The 11395-nt window shown below is 43.5% G+C and overlaps 1 protein-coding gene across 1 annotated transcript in view; it reads left to right on the forward strand.

Annotated features, from left to right (window-relative positions):
- Positions 1-10288, forward strand: part of SCN8A (sodium voltage-gated channel alpha subunit 8) — a 48776-nt gene extending 38488 nt beyond the window's left edge. The window contains exons 21-26 of the mRNA XM_026084972.1: positions 3616-3900; positions 4310-4363; positions 5701-5838; positions 6580-6684; positions 7504-7774; positions 8777-10288. Coding sequence (XP_025940757.1) covers positions 3616-3900; positions 4310-4363; positions 5701-5838; positions 6580-6684; positions 7504-7774; positions 8777-9924 — 2001 coding nt within the window. The 3' untranslated portion in view covers positions 9925-10288. The remainder of the gene's footprint in view (positions 1-3615; positions 3901-4309; positions 4364-5700; positions 5839-6579; positions 6685-7503; positions 7775-8776) is intronic.
- Positions 10289-11395: the final 1107 nt, after the last annotated feature.

Genomic DNA, 11395 nt, shown 5'->3' on the forward strand with positions numbered 1-11395 from the left:
GATCACCTCTATCGTTTCTGTCCCCTCACCCTGCCCACCGCTGCACACTCCCCTCCTAAGAAAGGGAGATGCATTAAGCTGCCTCATTACATTAATTACTGGCCCAAACCACATGCCATTTGTAGACTATGTTAACACTTGGCTGTTCTCATTTAGCCTGGCTTCTACCTCTAGCATCTGAGGGGGCTTCTCAGCTGTAACTTTTTTTTTTACCTAGGGAGAATCACCAGGTGCAAAGAAGCAGAATTTGAACCACCTCAGTGTCTCCACCCCCTCTCAGTGTTGGCCGCTGGTGGAATTTGATTGAAAGAATATCGGAGGGGGTTTTAAAAATGCAATCTGCGTGCAAGTGGGTAAAAAGCGGCTTCCTTCCTTGGATAGCTCAGGCCTTCAGGAAGGGAAYGGTGGGGAGCTCAGCTGTTTGGAGAGAGAGAAAAAAAAAAAAAAAAAGGGTTTGGTTTAATTCCTCTTGTTGCACCTTGTTGTTCTCGGTCCAGTCTGGTGGCGACTGGAAGCCTTGTCTGATAGTGAAGCTTCTCCTTTCCACTCCCTCCCTTTTACCATGCTTTTATGGTCCCCTGTCCTGTCACTGTGAAACTAGCAGTAAAGCACAAGCAAAGCATTGAACTTAACAAGCTTTCCTCAAATTGTTAGACGGCACCACTGTCTCGGGGATCCAAAATTATTGCAGTGTCTTGCTGCTTTGCCACTAATATTCTGTATTTTGGTGCTTTTTTTTTTCCTTTTTGGATTGAAAGAATCTCGTAAGAACATGCAAAAAACCTGTATATTTCTATAAGTAAAGGTATGTTCTATTAATGGGTTTGCAGCTGCTTCTAGAACAATAATTTAGGTCTTTTGTGCTAGACCTCAGTTAGCTCACAATTAGAGATATACTTAAAAAACAGGAAAATTCCCCCCCTCCCCAAACCCTGAAGAAAATAGCAGTCACTTAGATGACTTCAGTGTACGACTGGAGTGATTCCACCTGGATCATTCTGATTTCCTTTAATTTGCTCTGCTGTAATTTAGTGCAAAATACAGTGTAAAAGATGCAATGAACTAATTGGGAATTTTCAAAGAAATTCTCAAATTTTGTAGGAAGTGATATAGGAGTAAACAATGTGACAGTAAATCCAAAGAAGGTTGTTCCTTCCCTGATAAGTCATCCTGCCATTATTTCTATGTATCATTTAGGCTCTGTTAGCTTAATGCTAAGCTTTATTATATAATGCAGCCACAAAGGATGATTTTTTTCTTTTCCATCGGCTCAAAGCTAGAGCTTTTGCCAGGCCGCGCTCAGGCCCTGCCTGGGGGTTCAGCACTTGTTTCCTCTTCAGACCCRACTTTGTCACCCCCTTGGGCACTTGGGTCCCTTTTCCTCCCCAGCTTTGTATAAACTCGTTCCCAAAGTGATGAACGTTAGATCAATGTGCTGCTACGGTTGACTCTGCACGGGGACAAATTTTATCCAGATGGAAGTGTTTTACCCCTAGTACATTATCAGTTCAGTCCGAATTAATTTTTTTGCCACTAAAGCGCGTGGTCGTTTTTGCTAAAGTATATTGCTAATCAGAAGTTTAGCTAACTGTCATGAGAGAGTCCAGTGTAATCGCAGAGGAGAAGACCTAGCACTAAATCTCTAGATATTAAATGCTATTTTAAAACCGTGCAAGAGAGAAGGCTGTGATTCGCAATACACAAACAAGAAATTCTTATGCTTAAAGTGGGGAATTTTCAGTACAGTAAAATCAATACAGAATTATAGCTTCTACTCAGTAACTCTGTTACCTAAAACCAATTAATTCTTCCTTTGTTTTGACTTTAAGACAAGTGTTGCTGCCCTGTACTACCAGAACAATTCTTCTGAGCCAAAGAATAGAGATCTGAAATGCCTTTGCAAAGGAAACATAAAATGCAGTTCTTTGCTTTTCTCTACTCCATAGTAATCTGCATCTTAAAGAGCTTGCTCTGCTCTTAAATTCCTCAGGAAGTATGACAGTAATGCTGTGAAATGTGCATGCATCTTTGTCAACTGCCGATGTTCAGTCTGCACACAAAAGCCATGTTCCTTCTCTCGGATCGGCTTGAAAGCTGTGAAAATTCAGCGTACTCTAAGTGACCATATCCGTTTTGGTAAACGATTACAGGAGGATGTAAGACTTTTTCTCGTTGCTTTGGTGAACTGGAATAAACCAGCATGCCAATACCCGCAGAGCCTTAAAATCACAAGGCGTGATTGCTGGCGCATTGGTGTTCAGCAGCGGAGCATCCGACGTGGATGGAATTGGGAGGAAAGGCAGCAAAGGTGCTATGTACGCAGCCCCGCTGCAGGGCCTGATCCTAATCTTTGTCTTAGCACTGTAAACCCAGCGACTTGCAGAATCCATGATGTTGCGTGATAGTGTCGTAATGCYCCGTATCGTCTAGACCACGGTGGTCTCCAGTTTTTCCTGCTTGCTGTGATGGAGGAAAGGTGCTGGCTGCAGAGCTTGTCACGTGCGCGGCGACTGCACCTAGCAGGCGGGTCGTGGAGGAGGAGAGGGGACACTACGCCACAGCCAGCAACTGTGGCAGGGCCAGCCGTGGCCCCGGGTCGGTAGCTGAGGACTGCTGGAGCACAGTGTATTGGAGAAGTCTTTCAAAACCATGGCAGAGGGGTAAAAGTTTAGATTCTGTTCAGCTATTAAAGGAGTCTAAATGAGGAGATCGTAATAAAAGATTTAGTAGCCTGCTGACCTAGCTCTATTAAAAACCTGCTAGCTTAAGTTTTGTCATGTGTTGGTCAGGGATGCTTAGGGACACGCTGCTCCCAAACTGGGAAGGGCTCAAATTAAGAGACAGGGGCAGATACAAGCTCTGACAAAAGCCCCGGCGCTCGGCGCTGCGTTTGCTGCAGTTTGGAGGAAGGAACATGGCTTTTGTGTCTTCTTGAGCCTGCCTAGCTGCATGCTCAGCTGTCTGCCTGGGACAACATGATTGGCCTTGCTTAGTCACAAATATGATCTTGATGTTTACACCAACTCACTGCTGAGTCTTAACAGAGCAATTCCAGGGCCTGGTCCTGCCCCCGTCGGCGTTGGGGCCGCGCGTTTGCTGCGGAGCTCGGTGGGAGCAGGAAGCAGGCTTTGAAGTGAAAACAGCCTTGTTTGAAAGTGGGGAATGGCCGTAAGGGCCCTGGCCGACCAGCAAAAGTCTTGTCAAACCCGGCTCTGAGAAAACTCTAGTTAGGAGCCTGTTTGTTGCTAAGAAGAGAGTGTGAGCCTCACTCATTAATATCCCCTCTCCCTTTTGGCAACTAAAATGATTTAACACAATTGTTGTTTAACTAAAAAAACAAACAAACAAAAAAAAAAAACAAATCCAAAATCAAAACCGGTAAAGCTAACAGCCTGGCCTGTTTTATTTTAAAAAACAGAGCTTCAGTAGGTGGCTTTTAAGCAGATTTTCTTCACCGCTTGGAATAAGTTCACTGCCAACTTTGCATGGAGTAAATGCCACCGATCTGTCAGTGGCCTTACCTCCAGTTCCCCCCCCAAAAACAGCTGTATTGATGCTTGCTGTCTCCTGCCTTGTGTTTTATACTGAAACTTTTTCCCACCCCTTCCAACACAGGTGGTTGTCAACGCCTTGGTTGGCGCTATCCCTTCCATTATGAATGTGTTGTTGGTCTGCCTTATCTTCTGGCTGATTTTCAGCATTATGGGGGTTAACCTGTTTGCCGGGAAATATCATTACTGCTTTAATGAAACAGCTGAGGAGCGCTTTGAAATAGATATTGTTAACAACAAGACTGACTGCGAAGCGCTGATGCCGCCCAACTCCACTGAGATTCGATGGAAGAACGTGAAAATTAATTTTGACAACGTTGGGGCAGGATATCTGGCTCTTCTGCAAGTTGTAAGTTTTGCCTTTGCCACCTCCCTAGTATTGATAAAAATGAGCTTTTCTAAAGTATTTTCTCCGTTTTTGACTGCTTCCCTCTCTCCATGTAATGAGCATTCCCGTTAATTCCCCTCGGGTTTGGGTCTGGCATACAATCCCCATTTCATCTCTCATCCCTTTGCCTAGTTTGGGTCTCCCAGTGCAGGAAGCAGCCCCAAAAGAGTCTACCAAATCTCCCATGAGACAACAATAAATCCGTGCATTTAGACTAAATGAAAAGAGACATATTTAAATAATGTGGAAGTTCATTATAAAGGGAGGGGAAGAGTGCCAGGGAATCCTTGAAAGAGCTGACACAAATCAGACTTGTTCATTTTTTCTCCAGATGAATTCTGTCTAAGAGAACGTGTGTTTTCTTTGCTAGGCAACTTTCAAGGGCTGGATGGACATCATGTATGCAGCAGTAGATTCCAGAAAGGTAAAGTACACGACCACGTACACTCTCACCTCCCCATCGCTCTGCTATTTTGTCGTCTTTAAATTCAAGAGTAAAAACGGTAGAACTGTGCTTGTATTATGTATTTATGTTGTGATTGTGTTTAGTTTGCTGCTGTTAGTAAGTTAAAAGACACTCAACAAAACCCAAAAGAGCAAGAGTCTTCTGCTTGCTTGGTGCAGGAAAACTGCTGGAGTAGAACTGCAGTGAAAAAAGAATACACCAAGAATATATATTTCATTAAAACAAATTATGGAGAGGAATTAGCCAGGAGGGTCTCCATGAACCTTGCACCTACATGGGAACCCAAGTCTGTGTCTGAATCCAGTTTCAGAAATCCTGGAACGGCTGGAATTCTTCCTTCAGGCACTTTTCTTGTTCTCGCACGCTGGAATCATGCAAATACCACTATGTTCCTTCCCCCCCCTCTTTTCTCCTCTTCTCTTGGCTTTATGTGAAAAGATTTTAAAATGTTTTTTCTTGTTGCATGCTGAGTGCAGGGCAGGAAAAAAAATGAGTATGAATACATGGGGACAACGTAAAAATGTTTTCCCTTTTTGATCAAATGATATACTTACATGCCCCTTTCCAAAAGAAAAGATGATGCTTTCACTCTGACAGTGCTTGTCATTGCAGTGACAATTTCCTTATGATTTGCAAATTACCGTGTATTTTATGGGCCTAATACAGCAGCGCTGACCTCAATTACAGTGAAAGTCAGTTTAAACTGTAGCGTATTGTATTTCTGAAAATGAGGTCTGATGGCTATATTAAGTTAAAAACTCTTGATGGTTGGTTTTGGAAGCTTGTGTATTAACAACTTTCTGTGTTTTTTGGGAGACTCTCCCCCTCTAGCCTCCCTGCATATACCTGCAGTAGGCACACATATGCTTTTGCTTTACTTTAAACAGTGTGAAGACGCTAAGATTCCAGATATAACCGCAGCTTACAGAGTATGACTGCCTTACATGTGAATACTTGGAAACATGACTAATGCTTCTGTCCTGTCTTGGCAAGCACTGGAGTTATTGTGCAATCAAGGACATATTGTCTGGTTACATTTTCTTTGATTGTACCCACTACCTTTGTAGAAATCTGGAGGAAAGAGGGATCCAAGGTATAATCTATATGAGGAAAAAGATGACTCAGTTGCAATTGCTTTCTCCTTTAGGTAAACTGACTCAGATCTGATCTAGATTTGTTTTTCTTTTGTATCTGTTAAGTGAGCACCCCTTTTGGAAAGCTCACAGAACTGTCTTCATTTTAACTGTATTTTATGATGCCTTTGAAATGTCACTTATTTCTCCTCTCCCATTCAGCAAGAAGAGCAACCCAAGTATGAGGACAACATTTACATGTACATATATTTTGTAATCTTCATCATCTTTGGCTCCTTTTTCACCCTGAACTTGTTCATTGGTGTCATCATTGACAACTTCAATCAACAAAAGAAAAAGATAAGTGATCGATATTTGCTTATTAGTAGGGGAGATGAGGCCTGCCTGTGTGACGGGCAGAACTGTTGCTTCTTCAGGCCAGAGGGGCTTTTCTGCATCACGAAGGCCGAAGACCTTCACTCGGTGACTCTGGCCTCCTCTCTTAGAGCTATGGGCTGCAGAACCGCTGTGACTTTTTAGTGCGTCGCTCCCTACCCAGCCCCTCTGAGAGTGGCTAGGCAGGCTCAGAGAGTGCAAGCGGCAATGCAAAACTTTAGCTAGAGTTCTACCCAAGTTTGGAAAACTTCCCTCAGCTTAATTTTCATGCATTTCTGTTTTCTGATCTTGGCTACGATATACAGACTGGAGGTAGGGTCTCTCCCCCCCCTTGCCACTGTCATTTCCTCTCTCTTTAATACTGCTTTTCTTCTCTGGAACTTGAGGATTTGCATGCATAAAGTACCTGCTTACACAGCCTTCATTTTAGAACAAGTGTGAAACCTCTGCTGCTGGTTTGTTGCAAATGAGATAGAGGGGAGTGGCAGGATGTAATGAAGTAAAAACATTATTCATAGGAAAAATACTCAGTTTTCTTTAAAGGAAAATCAGCATCTCTTGGGTATTAGTACAAGTTATTTCTGTCTAAAATAGCTGCCACCAACTTCCCATATGGCAGGTATCCTCATGACTTAGCTAGTGTGTGATTCCTTTCCCTTCTGGTGGATGAGCTGATTGTAACCAGTTTTCCTTTTGCTCCTTTACTTTGGAGGTCAAGATATTTTTATGACAGAAGAACAAAAGAAGTACTATAATGCCATGAAAAAGCTGGGCTCAAAGAAACCTCAAAAACCTATTCCCCGACCTCTGGTGAGTATGATATAAAGGGAACCGAAGGAAGAAAACGCAGAGCAGACTTTCAAAGGAGCTTCAACTCCAAAAGCTTCATTTGTTCTCCCTCATGCTTGACTCCACATCACCATGTTCTTGTCATTATAATGCAGGTATGATCTGAGAAAGGTTAAAGTGCTGCAGCCATGGTTGATATTAATCAATTGGCTGACTTGAATCAACAAAAAAAATCTGAAAATCCTGTCTGGCTGAAAGGCCAGCCATAGGGTAGGAAGTTTCCTGGCATTAGTGAGGGGGACCTCGGACAGTCAGCCAGCCATGTGGGTTACATTGACTGAGACCAAAGTACATTTCCCTGCTTCGTGCAAGGCTTTGTTTGTGACATTGGGTGAGTCCCTAAGGTAATGTCTGCACTACTATAGATAAGCCATCCTGCCGATCTGCCTGCTTCTGGGACTAGACTGCTGCCAGGACCYGAAGGAGGTAGCTGAAGTCTAGTTCAAGTATTTCTGCAGCCAGAGTCACTACAGCAATATAGACCTGGCTGCTTTCTCCATGTGTGAATGGAAACGCATCACCTTGCCTTTGGTCTCAACAAAGAGCAAGATATGCTCAGAATAGGGTTTTGTTAGCATGTTTAGGGTTTAAAGAGTAGCATTTTCATACCTTTCCCACAAACAGATTGACCTGTGAGGTAGAGCCTGCCTTGAAATCTTTGTAACAAAGATCATGGTAATGCTGCATCCTCATCTGTGTTTCTCCCAACAGTGAAGTGTTGGCTAGTAGTAGATTTTTGTTCAAATCTGTTTGGTTCACCGTCTCTCTCCTGTTGCACAGAACCGCATTCAAGGAGCTGTCTTTGACTTTGTCACTCAGCAAGCGTTTGATATAGTCATCATGATGCTCATCTGCCTCAACATGGTGACCATGATGGTGGAGACAGACACACAAAGCAAGCAGATGGAGAACATCCTCTACTGGATCAACCTGGTGTTTGTCATCTTCTTCACCTGCGAGTGTGTGCTGAAGATGTTTGCCTTGCGGCACTATTATTTCACCATTGGGTGGAACATTTTTGACTTTGTGGTCGTGATTCTGTCCATTGTGGGTAAGTGCGATACCAATTAGAGGTCTGTGCATTGCACAACTTTCTTTGAYGTCATGCGGAGCTAGGCTGTCTTCCTCTGTGTTTGCAGAGCAGAGCATATTCTTGTCATTGAGGAGGATGTATTTTATGCTGGATGCATAAAATACCATAGAGCCAGAACTTCTGGCCTCTCCTTTTAGGATTGTGAAGAGACTGTGGCATAGTTTTGCAGTCTGAAGTCCTGACTAATGCCCCCTTCTCCCTCAGTTCTGGAATTCATTTCCAGTTTTATTGCGTAAAAACACAATTACTCTTTCCCTGTCTTTAAAAATAAATATTTTACTCACCTCACAGGTGTTCATAAGCATTGTAACATTCCTGAATATAGCACTGTAGTGCTTCCAGCCTCCATCAGTATGTGATTTGCATTCTCTTGTTTCCAGTTTAGGTTGAAGGTGAGTAGACTAGTTTCTTCCACCAGGTTTTTGTTCTTAGTGGCTAATCTGTAATTTATACATAATCTCACAAGTACAACAGGATCACTCAAAAAGCTTGCCTGGACACAACTCTGCCTGGACATATTGACAAAACACCAGCCAAAATTTAGCGACTGTCCTGCAATCTAAAGCTCTGATGCAGATTTGTCTGCTGCTTAAAATAAGATTTGTCTTACATATTTTTAAGCACCTTCAAAATGAAATCCATAGCCAAAATTTGTTATCTAGGCTCTCGTGGCGGAGTTTAGACATGGAGAACTAGACACCTCCAGGAAACCACTCATCCATCCTTATGCAGGTGGAATGAATCATGCTGCAGCTGTACCCTCTCCATTTAGGAGAACTATTTAGGGAGCCTGAGCAGCTAGCTAAGAGTTAGCTGCCTGAAAGGGAGGCATCTCAGTCACAGGCTTCTTGTGAAAGTCTGACCGAGCTGTTCTGTGGCCCAAGTCCCTTAGCTAGATTCAGAACAAGAGGCAGACTGCACATCTCTGTTGTCACACTTCTTCCTTCTCTTCTACTTCAGGTATGTTCCTGGCCGAAATCATTGAGAAGTATTTCGTGTCGCCCACTCTATTCCGAGTCATCCGACTGGCTCGCATTGGACGTATCCTGCGTTTGATCAAAGGAGCCAAAGGAATCCGCACCTTGCTTTTTGCCTTAATGATGTCTTTGCCTGCCTTGTTCAACATTGGCCTCTTGCTGTTCTTGGTCATGTTCATCTTCTCCATCTTTGGCATGTCAAACTTTGCCTACGTCAAGCATGAGGCTGGCATAGATGATATGTTCAATTTTGAGACCTTTGGAAACAGCATGATCTGCTTGTTCCAGATCACTACATCGGCTGGTTGGGATGGCCTGCTGCTGCCGATCCTAAACCGGCCGCCAGACTGCAGCCTAGACAAGGAGCACCCTGGGAGTGGTTTTAAGGGCGATTGTGGGAACCCTTCAGTGGGGATATTTTTCTTCGTGAGTTATATCATCATCTCCTTCCTGATCGTGGTGAACATGTACATTGCCATCATCCTGGAGAACTTCAGCGTGGCCACCGAGGAGAGTGCCGATCCACTAAGCGAGGATGACTTTGAAACCTTCTATGAGATCTGGGAGAAGTTTGACCCCGACGCCACGCAGTTCATCGAATACTGCAAGCTAGCAGACTTTGCTGATGCTTTGGAACATCCTCTCCGTGTCCCCAAACCCAACACCATTGAACTCATTGCCATGGACTTGCCTATGGTAAGTGGAGACAGGATTCACTGTTTAGACATCCTGTTTGCCTTCACCAAACGTGTCCTGGGGGACAGCGGAGAGCTGGACATCCTGAGACAACAGATGGAGGAAAGATTTGTGGCGTCCAACCCTTCCAAAGTGTCTTATGAGCCCATCACAACTACGCTGCGGCGTAAGCAGGAAGAGGTTTCAGCGGTGGTTATCCAGAGGGCTTACAGGTCTCGTTTAGCAAGGCGGGGTTTTATTAGTCGAARGCCTGTCTCCACCAAAATGGAAAACGGAGGAGCAAACAGGGAGAAAAAAGAAGGCACCCCCTCTACAGCATCTCTCCCATCATATGACAGTGTTACTAAACCAGAGAAGGAGAAACAGCAACGGGCAGAGGAAGGAAGACGAGAAAGAGTGAAAAGACCAAAAGATGTCAGGGAATCCAAGTGTTGAGACAAAATAATAAAATTGTACAAATTAAAAAAATTTGCAAGTGAAAAAGATTGTTTACAAACTTCATGAAATATATCAATACAGAACAGCTGTGGAGACACTTACCTGAAGATCTTATACCAAACATAGTCTGCTTACTGTGTGACAGCGTTGCATCTAAAGCAGTGACCTACCACCTGTTTAAAGGACCCTTGYAAACAAACATTTAAAAACAAAAAAGGAAAAAAAAAAAGGATTTTCTATTGTTTGGGCAGGTGGATACTGCATGTTCCACATCAGTCAATGCAACTTAGGACAAACAAGCAAAACAAAACACACACACACAGAAACAAAACCTGCTGCTGGGATTCATATATTTTTCCAAAGCAGCCAAAAATGGATTTTATTTTCCCATTTTGTTGATTATTGAAAGAAAACCCAGAAGTCACAATGTTAAAGGGTTTGTTCATGCAAAACTAGATTTGCGTTTAGTTAAGCAGCAAAAANAAAAAAAAAAAGAAAAAAAAGAGAAAAATGCGAAAATAAGCAAAACAAAAAAAGAAACCACCCATTTAGCCCATGTCATTTAATTGTCATAGTTTATTTGGTATTTATTATCTGCATTCTACTTTCTACATGGGCTTTACTTGGTTTGGGAGATGGGGTAATCGGGTACCTTCAGCCTGGAGCCAGCTCGGGCTGATTCCCCCCAAAAAAGTGCTCGTTCAATGCATAGAAACGATTTGCATGATGGCATGCCGTGACCGGGAACCATGCATGAGGAACCATTGAAGCACCAGGCACTCGAGAATCTGTCCACAGCAGTGTGTTAAGCCATAAATTCGAGGCACTCCACTGACTACCGTCCACTGTATTCGGAGATAAACCGTAACGCTAATCACGCCCTTCACCAGTACTTACCACTTCGTAGCAATCTTTTGTAGACCTGCCAGTAGGGGAAAAAAAAATGAAACAAAAAATGAAACAAGCGGATGAATTAATTGTGTGTGTGTGTGTGTGTGTGTGTGTGTGTGTATGTTTAACAACGTCTTTCCCCCCCCCCCCAGCCATCTTTTGCACACTGAAATAAATATAACAAAACTAAATGCTGCTCCGGCCCTCGCCCGAGGGGAGATGATAAAAATCGAGACCGGCTTGTTACGCTGCGTCACTGTAAAACCCGAACTAGGGCTTCGAGACCAGTCAGTAAATCCATTTGTATCCTGTAATAGTTGTCATTAGTTATTATTCTGCCACCATCCTGCCGCACAGACACTTTATTTATTTTTTCCCCCAAAGAGATGAGTGCTAAGGAAAGTGGCACGCTATCTCTGCGGGGACAATTCGGGGACGTCCCCAAGACGACCCCAGTCGCAGGGCTGGGGCCATGATGCACTATTTTTTCCCGTTTGCACTTTGACGCCACATGGGTTTTTTTCCCCCCTCTCCTTGCTTCTGTAGCCACAAGATTGTTTTTTTTCCCCTCCTTATT

The sequence above is a fragment of the Apteryx rowi genome, unplaced genomic scaffold (genome assembly GCF_003343035.1).
Source record: "Apteryx rowi isolate R43461 unplaced genomic scaffold, aptRow1 scaffold_657, whole genome shotgun sequence".
In the NCBI taxonomy this organism is placed as follows: Eukaryota; Metazoa; Chordata; class Aves; order Apterygiformes; family Apterygidae; genus Apteryx; species Apteryx rowi.